This window comes from Prunus avium, chromosome 3 (assembly GCF_965620075.1).
Source record: "Prunus avium chromosome 3, drPruAviu1.hap1.1, whole genome shotgun sequence".
Classification (NCBI taxonomy): domain Eukaryota; kingdom Viridiplantae; phylum Streptophyta; class Magnoliopsida; order Rosales; family Rosaceae; genus Prunus; species Prunus avium.
The window spans coordinates 14,062,494-14,074,337 of NC_142286.1; the positions used below are offsets into that span (position 1 = coordinate 14,062,494).

At 37.8% G+C, this 11,844-nt stretch overlaps 1 protein-coding gene across 2 annotated transcripts; it reads left to right on the top strand.

The window, feature by feature from the left end:
* Positions 1 to 283: 283 nt before the first annotated feature.
* On the top strand, positions 284 to 4,144 carry LOC148295685 (uncharacterized). Of its 2 annotated transcripts, XM_088249982.1 has the most exons (3): positions 284 to 683; positions 2,963 to 3,816; positions 3,912 to 4,144. In XM_088249982.1, exons 2-3 carry the CDS (start codon positions 2,973 to 2,975, stop codon positions 3,926 to 3,928), a joined length of 861 nt encoding a protein of 286 aa, XP_088106108.1. In that variant the 5' UTR covers positions 284 to 683; positions 2,963 to 2,972; the 3' UTR covers positions 3,929 to 4,144. The 2 variants fall into 2 exon arrangements, with proteins under 2 accessions (XP_088106108.1, XP_088106109.1); XM_088249983.1 differs by lacking the exon at positions 284 to 683 and having other exon boundaries at positions 1,110 to 3,816.
* The last annotated feature ends 7,700 nt before the right edge of the window (positions 4,145 to 11,844 follow it).

Consider the following 11,844-nt stretch of genomic DNA (forward strand, 5'->3'; position numbering starts at 1 on the left):
AAATAAAGGAAGAATTAAAAAGGGGTTTTAATTCTAGTTGGTTAGAAAGAGTTCTAATGTTTTCCCACTGCCTTGCTAAATTAGAACCTAATGGATCGCACACCTTAAATGGTTAACTTTGAGTAATACAAATGAGAATGAGGAAATCAATTTGATTGATTTGATGTGGATGATTTACTACATGTAAAAATATATTTGGGCCTCGATAATAGTTAGAGGGAAGCCCAAATGGTTGGGTATCAAGCCCAAGGGCTTAAGACACCTAAATATTATGGTTTAAGTGTCATAAGGCCCAATTTTGGAAGCCCAATGGGGTTTGGCCGAAAATGGTTAAGTGCATGTGTATGGGAATTGTTTCCATAAGCTCATTTGACACACAAACACAATCCAACATCAACCAAAGAGGTTTGGGAGATCAAAGAGAGATAGTTGTGAGTTTTTCAAGAGTGAAACACAATCTTCTTTCAAAGGGGTTTAGATTGAAACCAATCTTGAGAATCTTGTACTAGCATCCTTGTATGCTCAAGATACCTCTTCTCATCTCAAGGTTTCATTGGTGTGGAGACTTAGAGGCCATATACTTTTGTGGCTCACAAGGAGGAGAAAGATCAAGAGGAGATCAACAAAGGAAAATCATCAAGAGAAGACCAAAACACAACTTGGTTCATATAATTGCTTCAAGGGTAATTAGATCTTATCATTTCTCTTGAATTTTCATTTATGAAAAACATATCAATGTTCATGGCTTAAGATACTTGGAAGAAGTTTTGTTTTTGAATTTAAACAACCACCATATTCTTCCGCTGCGATTAATTTGATTAAATGCATGTTTAATATTCAAATGAACTTCTTAAAAATGTTTTAAAACCAACAATTGGTATCAGAGCCATAGGTCATGAACTTGATATGTTTCTAGGGTTTAGAGATGCATATGTGGGTTGTGAATTCATTTAAAAGTATAATAGTTATACTTGATTTATTTTGATTTGATTGAATAAAAATCAAATGGAGTGAAAGGGGTTGTTTGGGATTTTGAATTTCCAGATTTGTGTTTTGATGATTGATGCTCTCTTTGAATGCATATATGTATGTATGAACATTAGAGCATAGTTGCATTAAAACCCCCATGATTTTAACTTCATGAAATATATGATATTAAGAGCATGAGATGGTTAAAATGGAATATGGATTTTTCCGGAAATAGCATGAACATTCATATAAGTTCATATGCATGTTCTTGGTGTTCTTGATGTTCTTGTTATGGGATCTTTTTGATCCATAAGTTAGGTGGCTAATTTTGATGATTGTGTTTAGTGGAATTTTCCACCAAAATAGGTCAAAAGATGATGATGGTGTTTTATTATAAAATTAAAAGTTTTTCAAAAAATGTTTCCACTTAATAAACTTTTACCCACCACTAAAATTAATAAGATTACTTTGGTGAGTGTGTGGGGCTTTCTAGGTATAAATGTTGGTGATTTGATATAAAATGCAAAAGTTGATCAATTTATTCATATCACTAATTATTTTCCTACCACACTAAAATTATTTTTGATTACTTTGGTGAGTGTGGTTGGCCTACCTAGTCACATTCATGATTATTCACCTTGTTGGAATAATCATGATCACCACTTTGTATTATACAAATGTATGCTTTAACCCCACTCCCTAGTGGATCAACTTTGGATCCATTATTAATTGTTGAATGGTTTTGGAACTAATTACTATATATGATAAGTGTAACTATGTCCAAAAGATTTACACAATTACTTTTGCTATTGTAGTAAAACGTTTTCACTCCATGGTAAATTTATTTTGAATATGGTTACCACTTGAATTAAACCCACATATGTATGCAACCCAAGAGCATGTATTTACATTGCTAGTTTAATTGTTTAAAGCGTTTAAATAATTAAAGGATGGTTATGGACTTAGACCAAACAATTGAGCTATGTGATTGGCCGCTTATTGGATATGTATTCATTTTTGATTGGCTATGTAATATTGAAATGGCTTTCATGCCTAATTTATTTGGCTATGTAATATTGAAATGGCTTTCATGCCTAATTTATTTTTATGCGCGCGTAATTAAAATGAATCACCTTCCAAGACCATGATCCAACATGGTGGCTCGTGTTGGATCAACAAGAAAGTCCATAATCATCCTATAAGCCCAATGCAATTTGAATGTTCGGTAATGACAATAATTAACCAATTAGTAGCACCATGTATTCTCGCTATCTTAAGCAAATGGTTTCTAAAATATTTAGTGGGAGTATTATGTGCTACTAATATGTTGCATTGGGAACCATTTAATGAGATTAGATAGGTATTTTTAACAGGATTAAAATTGGATTAAAATGAGACCAATTCAACTACCCTCAAAGCAATATTAAGTTGATAAGCGAAATGGCATTTTGAATGCTATTTTGTGGCCTTCCACCGTGGTAGTCTCTTATTGGGTGGCACATTTACACTTTGTTGTACCTCAGTGAGGCAACATCCAGTACTTGTAACCATCCAAGGGAAGCCTATTACACATACTTGATGTAGTGCGGATAGATAACGAGTGTGGCCAACAAATCGTTAGGTTGAGGTCATGCTTGAAACCCTATACCCACAAGCATGGTGGGAATAACTTAACTAAGACGAACGAAACCAACAAACTGTTAGGTTGAGGTCTAGTTCTCTAGAGGCCATAGTGATGGGTATTCACATGAATGATGTGATTGGATAAGAGTATCCTCTCATTAGTAAGATAGCAATCCAACAAACTGTTAGGTTGAGGAAAACTATATGAAAATGAGACTCCCATCCCCACTAAGAGTTTCAACGGAAACTCTCGGATTTCAAGAGGGATATGAAATTTGCCAAAAATAGTGGGAGCTACCATCATGACTTAAAGACCCTAAGTTTTTGGTAGAAGATTAATCTAAACTAAAATTTGTTTACGTTGTTGCAGAATTTTTCAAATGGCCGTTAAAAACCCAATCTCATCGATACTTAACAATTACATCCTTGATGGCACGAACTATCCGGGTTGGCTTCGCAAAATGAAACTTGTCCTTAAAATGGATGAGATTGATTATGTGTTGACACAAGCCCCACCACATATTGCTCCTGACGAAGAAGCTACTCAGGAAGAAATAACTGCTTATGAGAAGCATGTCAAGGATGATAGTAGAGGTAAATGTTACTTACTAGCATCCATGAATGATGAGCTACTAAAACAACATGAAGATATGGAAGATTGTGCTTCTATATTGCTTCACCTTAATGAGCTTTATGGTGAAGCTACTCGTAGCTTGCGATTCAATACAATATGTGAACTTGTCAACACAAAGATGACAAGAGGGACTCCGGTTAATCAGCATGGTCTCAAGATAATATCATTACTTGAGAAATTAGAAAAATTGGATTGTCCATTTAATGCTGAAGTTCAACAAGATTTTTTTCTTTCGTCCCTCTCATCAGATTTTTCCCAATTTGTTATGAACTATAATATGGGAAAGATGGAAAGTTCTTTATCTGAGCTACTCAATATGGCTATAGTAGCTGAAAAGAATATCTCAAAGGATAAAGGGCTGAAAGGGACAGTTGCGGTGTTTGAAAAGAGTTCTTCCTCCTCTTCCAAATCCAAACCGAAAGGTAAGGATAAGGGAAAGAAGAAGAAAGGTTTTCTAAAACCCAAGGAAAGAAAAATAACAAAGAAAGGCAAGGAACCGAAAGGAACTTGCTTTCACTGTGGAAAGGATGGACATTGGAAGAGAAATTGCAAGGATTACCTCGCAAGCTTAAAGAACAAGCCTTCGGAAGGTAACACTCTTGTTCTTGAATCAGTTTTTACAGTTAATACTTCTACCTGGATAGTTGATTCAGGAGCTAGTCAACATATTTGCAATTGTGTGCAGGGACTAGTAGGAAGTAGAAGACTCGGAAAAGGAGAAATGGTGCTAACTGTGGGTAATGGCACTAAGGTAGCTGCCAAAGCTGTAGGCACCTATCGTCTCAATCTACCTTCCGGGGAGACCCTGAATTTGAATAATTGTTATTTCATTTCTGGTTGTGTAAAGAACTTAATATCTGTCTCTATGCTTTTAAGAGACGGATTTGTTGTTTTGTTTGACAAACTACTTTGTTCTATTTCACATAATAATAGAATTATTGCTTATGCAAATTTGATTGATGGTCTTTTTCATTTAGAAATGAATGGTAGTATTAACTGTATAGATAAAGATGCACCTAGACCTAAAAGGCCTAGAGAAGTGGATAACTCAACTAAATTGTGGCACCTCAAACTTGGACACATTGGCCAAGATAGGATTCACCGGATGGCAAAAGATGGATGCCTTGGATCTTTAGACCCTGCTCCTATGCCTACTTGTGAATCTTGTCTACAAGGTAAAATGACCAAGTCTCCTTTTACAGGAAAAGGAGAAAGAGTTACAGAGTTGTTGGGGTTAATCCACACAGATGTTTGTGGACCTTTGTCTACAAACGCAAGGGGAGGTTATTCATACTTCATTACCTTTACTGATGATCATTCACGGTTCGGGTACTTATACTTAATGAAGCATAAGTCTGAATCTTTTGAAAAGTTTCAGGAATTCAGAAATGAAGTTGAAAACCAAACAGGCAAGAGTATTAAAATCCTTAGATCTGATCGAGGAGGTGAATACTTAAGCACAGAGTTTCTTGATTACCTCAAGGAACATGGCATCTTATCACAATGGACTCCACCAGGGACTCCACAACATAATGGGGTTTCTGAAAGGAGAAATCGAACCTTAATGGATATGGTTCGTTCCATGATGAGCTATACTGATTTACCTATATCCTTTTGGGGATATGCACTTGAAACAGCAATTCATTTGTTAAATAGAGTGCCTTCCAAATCTGTTCCACAAACTCCATACGAAATGTGGTTTGGGAAGAAACCAAGTCTTGGTTATATCAAGATTTGGGGTTGTCCAGCATATGTCAAAAGACAAGATGTGGATAAACTAGATGCAAGGTCAGTGAAGTGTAGATTTATCGGGTATCCCAAGGAAACTATGGGATATTACTTCTATCACATCGATGAGCAAAAGGTGTTCGTCGCAAGGTCAGCTACCTTCCTGGAAAGAGAATACGCTCTTGATGGGAAAGGGGGACATGAGATAGAACTCAAGGAATTGTCCAAAGAGCTAGAAATCAACACTGAACTGAATGCAATCCCAGATCCACAAACTGATATGACACAAACTCCGCGTAGTTCAAGTAGGGTTAGAAGAATGCCTGAGAGGTATTACGGTTTCCTTCATGAAAACGAAGGAGAGTTAAATCTCCTAAGTGATTGTAAGGATATTGAAGACCCTTCGAACTACAATGAGGCAATGTCAGACATTGACTCACAGAAATGGCTTGGAGCCATGAAATCCGAAATGGATTCTATGTATACCAACCAAGTCTGGACTCTAGTTGATCCGCCTTCTGGTATTGTACCAATAGGAAATAAATGGATCTTTAAGAGGAAGATAGGCTCAGATGGGAAAATAGAAACCTACAAGGCAAGGCTAGTAGCAAAGGGCTACAAGCAGAGAGAAGGGATTGACTATGAAGAAACCTTCTCTCCTGTTGCTATGACAAAGTCTATTCGGATTTTGCTTGCAATAGCTGCATACCATGATTATGAGATTTGGCAAATGGATGTGAAGACGGCTTTTCTTAATGGCCACCTTCAGGAAGAAATATACATGGATCAACCTGAAGGCTTCATTTCTATAGCTGATAAGCATAAGGTATGCAAGCTACATAAATCCATTTATGGGTTGAAGCAAGCTTCTAGGAGTTGGAACATCCGCTTTGATGAAGTTGTCAAATCGTTTGACTTCATGCAAAACATGGATGACCAATGTGTGTACAAAAAGGTCAGTGGGAGTTCGGTAGTATTCCTAGTGTTGTATGTAGATGACATACTGATTATTGGAAACAATATAGGAATGCTATCTTCAGTGAAGCTGTGGCTCACTAAATCATTCGCAATGAAAGATTTAGGGGAGGCATCTTATATACTTGGTATAAAGATTTATCGTGATAGATCTCAGAGAATAATTGGATTATCTCAATCATTGTATATAGATAAGGTGCTAAAGAGATTTCATATGGAACAATCTAAGAAAGGGTTACTTCCAGTTAGACATGGACTTCACCTTTCTAAGAACATGTGTCCGAAAACTCCTGAAGATATACAGCAGATGAGTAAAATCCCTTATGCATCAGCAATAGGGAGTCTCATGTATGCCATGGTTTGTACAAGACCGGATATCAGTTATGCTGTTAGTATAACAAGTAGATATCAGTCAAACCCAGGATTAGATCATTGGGGAGCCGTTAAGTGTATCCTTAAATACTTACGAAGAACTAAGGATATGTTCCTTATTTATGGAGGAACATCAGAGTTACAAGTGGAAGCGTTTACCGATTCTGATTTCGCATCTGATGTTGATGATCGTAAATCCACATCTGGGTATGTCTTCATTCTGAATGGAGGCGCTGTTAGTTGGAGAAGCTGTAAACAAAGTGTTACGGCTGACTCCACCACTGAAGCTGAGTACATTGCTGCCTCAGAAGCGGCAAAGGAAGCTGTTTGGATGAAAAAGTTCATTACCGAACTAAATGTGGTTCCAACCATAATGTCACCAGTGCCTTTGTACTGTGACAATAATGGGGCGATAGCTCAAGCCAAGGAACCAAGGTCTCATCAGAGATCCAAACACATTGAAAGAAAATTCCACAAGATTCGAGAACTCATTTCGAATGGTGATGTGTGCATCCTAAAGGTTGCATCAGCAGACAACGTAGCAGATCCACTCACTAAGCCTATGTCACAGTCACAACTGGATAGACATACAGAGAAAATGGGTATTAGATACATGGCTAAATGGCTCTAGTACAAGTGGGAGATTGTTAGAAATGTGCCCTAAGAGCCAATACATTTGATGTAATCTCCTTAGAATACATTTCGTATATGATAAATAAAGGGCAATATTATTTTGTTATCTTTTATGTCGTGTAAAGAAACAAAAGTCCAGGGTGTATTAAATAAGAGATAAAGTAATCTAAAGAAGTTTAGATTCGGGAGACCTTTAATCTCTAACTGTAGTATCCCAAAATGTTCCTAATCATAAGGTTATCAAATGGGCATTGATAAACCGTCAAGATTGGCACATACTATGTATGCTCAATGATGAGGATGGTTGGTCTCAAACCATTTGTGTAGTTGACACTAATACAAGTATGTGGGTGCTCATTAGTGAATGAGTACACTGAACGCGATCAACCGGAGTTCTCGTATGGAGTATTTATCTATATGTCAAACGAGAACTCATAGTTGCAATAATGCAAATTAGTCCTTAGACCTGAGGCATCATGGTTGTCTTGTGATGCGTTATTGATCTTTGATAGCTCACAAAGGCAAGTCGTAAAAGATTTTCCTTATGTGTTATTGGGATCTCTTAATTCATCATAGAGGCATGTGAATGTACAATAAGGAATCTCTACCTTGATAAAGAAAGGAGAATGTTTCAAGATATGATTCAGTGAATCTTCGGCCGAAGTACTTGAACATGATTTAGAAAGTGGTTTTTAATTGTGTTCTATTGAATCATATGAGTTTAATCATATTAGGGGTTTGACATTATCAATCCGTACCCTAACAATATGATTGGAAACATTGTATAAGAGAAGGACCGTATTGCATTGCAATTCCAACTGAATAGGTTCTTCATCTATTCTAATTAGCTTGGGTAGCCATGATATATTGCTAGATGTCACTCTTGGCTTGTGGAAGTCCTAGGACTGATTGTGATCAATCCAAAATAAAGGAAGAATTAAAAAGGGGTTTTAATTCTAGTTGGTTAGAAAGAGTTCTAATGTTTTCCCACTGCCTTGCTAAATTAGAACCTAATGGATCGCACACCTTAAATGGTTAACTTTGAGTAATACAAATGAGAATGAGGAAATCAATTTGATTGATTTGATGTGGATGATTTACTACGTGTAAAAATATATTTGGGCCTCGATAATAGTTAGAGGGAAGCCCAAATGGTTGGGTATCAAGCCCAAGGGCTTAAGACACCTAAATATTATGGTTTAAGTGTCATAAGGCCCAATTTTGGAAGCCCAATGGGGTTTGGCCGAAAATGGTTAAGTGCATGTGTATGGGAATTGTTTCCATAAGCTCATTTGACACACAAACACAATCCAACATCAACCAAAGAGGTTTGGGAGATCAAAGAGAGATAGTTGTGAGTTTTTCAAGAGTGAAACACAATCTTCTTTCAAAGGGGTTTAGATTGAAACCAATCTTGAGAATCTTGTACTAGCATCCTTGTATTCTCAAGATACCTCTTCTCATCTCAAGGTTTCATTGGTGTGGAGACTTAGAGGCCATATACTTTTGTGGCTCACAAGGAGGAGAAAGATCAAGAGGAGATCAACAAAGGAAAATCATCAAGAGAAGACCAAAACACAACTTGGTTCATATAATTGCTTCAAGGGTAATTAGATCTTATCATTTCTCTTGAATTTTCATTTATGAAAAACATATCAATGTTCATGGCTTAAGATACTTGGAAGAAGTTTTGTTTTTGAATTTAAACAACCACCATATTCTTCCGCTGCGATTAATTTGATTAAATGCATGTTTAATATTCAAATGAACTTCTTAAAAATGTTTTAAAACCAACAATGAGTCCTCCCACCACATTATGATGTTGCCCAAGTTTTGGGCCCGATCCGAAATCAATAGGTGTAAGAAATTGGACAATTCAAGTTCAAAGGCAGTTCGTTCCAAATTGGAGTGGTTGGTGTAATTCTTAGTTCTGGAGTTTGGATTTCACTCAAAACACACCAAATGACTCCTCCCACCATATTATGATGTTGCCCAAGTTTTGGATTCGATCCGAAATCAATAGGTGTAAGAAAGTGGACAATTCAAGTTCAAAGGAAGTTCGTTCCAAATTGGAGTGGTTGGGGTAATTCATAGTTCTGGAGATTGGATTTCACTCAAAACACACCAAATGACTCCCCCCACCACCTTATGATGTTACCCACGTTTTGGGCTCGATCCGAAATCAACAGGTGTGAGAAATTGGACAATTCAAGTTCAACGGCAGTTCGTTCCAAATTGGAGTGGTTGGGGTAATTCATAGTTCTAGCGATTGGATTTCACTCAAAACTCCTCAAATGACTACTCCCACCGTATTATCATTTTCCCCAACTTTTGGGATCGATCCGAAATTAATAGATGTGAGAAATTGGAAAATTCAAGTTCAAAGGCATTTCGTTCCAAATTGGAGTGGTTGGGGTAATTCATTGTTCTAGCGATTGGATTTCACTCAAAACACACCAAATGACTCCTCCCACCATATTATGATGTTGCCCAACTTTTGGGCTCGATCCGAAATCAATAGGTGTGAGAAATTGGACAATTTAAGTTCACCGGCAGTACGTTCCTAATTGGAGTGGTTGGTGTATTCCATACTTCTAGCAATTGGATTTCACTCAAAACTCCCCAAATGACTCCCCCCACCATATTATGTTGTTGCCCAAGTTTCGGGCTCAATCCGAAATCAATAGGTGTAAGGAATTGGACAATTCAAGTTCGAAGGCAGTTCGTTCCAAATTGGAGTGGTTGGGGTAATTCATAGTTCTGGCGATTGGATTTCACTCAAAACACACCAAATGACTCCTCCCACCATATTATGATGTTGCCCATGTTTTGGGCTCAATCCGAAATCAATAGGTGTGAGCAATTGGACAATTCAAGTTCAACGGCAGTTCATTCTGAATTGGAGTGGTTGGGGTAATTCATAGTTCTAGCAGTTGGATTTCACTCAAAACACACCAAATGACTCCTCCCGCGATATTATGAGGTTGCCCAACTTTTGGGCTCGATCCGAAATCAATAGGTGTGAGAAATTGGACAATTTAAGTTCACCGGCAGTACGTTCCTAATTGGAATGGTTGGTGTATTCCATACTTCTAGCAATTGGATTTCACTCAAAACTCCCCAAATGACTCCCAACACCATATTATGCTGCTGCCCAAGTTTTGGGCTCGATCCGAAATCAATAGGTGTAAGAAATTGGACAGTTCAAGTTCGAAGGCAGTTCGTTCCAAATTGGAGTGGTTGAGGTAATTCATAGTTCTGGCGATTGGATTTCACTCAAAACACACCAAAGGACTCCTCCCACCATTTAATGATGTTGCCCAAGTTTTGGGGTCGATCCGAAATCAATAGGTGTAAGAAATTGGACAATTCAAGTTCAAAGGCAGTTCTTTCCAAATTGGAGTGGTTGGGGTAATTTATAGTTCTAGCGATTGGATTTCACTCAAAACACACCAAATGACTCCTCCCACCATATTATGATGTTGCCCAAGTTTTGGGCTCGATCCGAAATCAATAGGTGTAAGAAATTGGACAATTCAAGTTCAAAGGCAGTTCGTTCCAAATTGGAGTGGTTGGGGTAATTCATAGTTCTAGCGATTGGATTTCACTCAAAACACACCAAATGACTCCTCCCACCATATTATGATGTTTACCAAGTTTTGGGCTCGATCCGAAACCAATAGGTGTAAGAAATTGGACATTTCAAGTTCAAAGGAAGTTCATTCCAAATTGGAGTGGTTGGGGTAATTCATAGTTCTAGCGGTTGGATTTCACTCAAGACACACCAAATGACTCCTCCCACCATATTATGAGGTTGCCCAACTTTTGGGCTCAATCCGAAATCAATAGGTGTGAGAAATTGGACAATTTAAGTTCACCGGCAATACATTCCTAATTGGAGTGGTTGGTGTATTCCATATTTCTAGCAATTGGATTTCACTCAAAACTCCCCAAATGACTGCCCCCACCATATTATGATGTTGCCCAAGTTTTGGGCACGATCCGAAATCAATAGGTGTAAGAAATTGGACAATTCAAGTTCAAAGGCAGTTCGTTCCAAATTGGAGTGGTTGGGGTAATTCATAGTTTTGAGAATTGGATTTTACTCGAAACACACCAAATGACAGCTCCCACTGTATTATGATGTTGCCCAAGTTTTGGGCTCGATCCGAAGTCAATAGTTGTAAGAAATTGGACAATAGAAGTTCAAAGGCAGTTCGTTCCAAATTGGAGTGGTTGGGGTAATTCATAGTTCTAGCGTTGGATTTCACTCAAAATACACCAAATGATTCCTCCGACCATATTATGATGTTGCCCAAGTTTTGGGCTCGATCCTAAATCAATAGGTGTGAGAAATTGGACAATTCAAGTTCAACGGCAGTTCGTTCCTAATTGGAGTGGTTGGTGTATTCCATACTTCTAGCGATTGGATTTCTCTCAAAACTCACCAAATGACTCCTCCCACCATATTATGATGTTGCCCAAGTTTTGGGCTCGATCCGAAATCAATAGATGTAAGAAATTGGACAATTCAAGTTCAGAGGCAGTTCGTTCCAAATTGGAGTGGTTGGGGTAATTCATAGTTCTGGCGATTGGATTTCACTCAAAACACACGAAATGACTCCTCCCACCATATTATGATGTTGCCCATGTTTTGGGCTCAATCCGAAATCAATAGGTGCGAGAAATTGGCACTATGCCAAAAAGGGCTTTAGCAACGGATAAAATCCGTTGCCTATTACAGATAAATACCGTGGTATTCAAGCCTGTTGCCTATTACTATGTAATAGGCAACGGATTTTCTCCGTCGCTGTTTGTCACTTACTACATCAGATATTTGGTAAACTCCGATGCGTAAATGAATTCCGGATGCCAAAAAAAGGTTGACTTCTGACACCTAAACCTGAAAC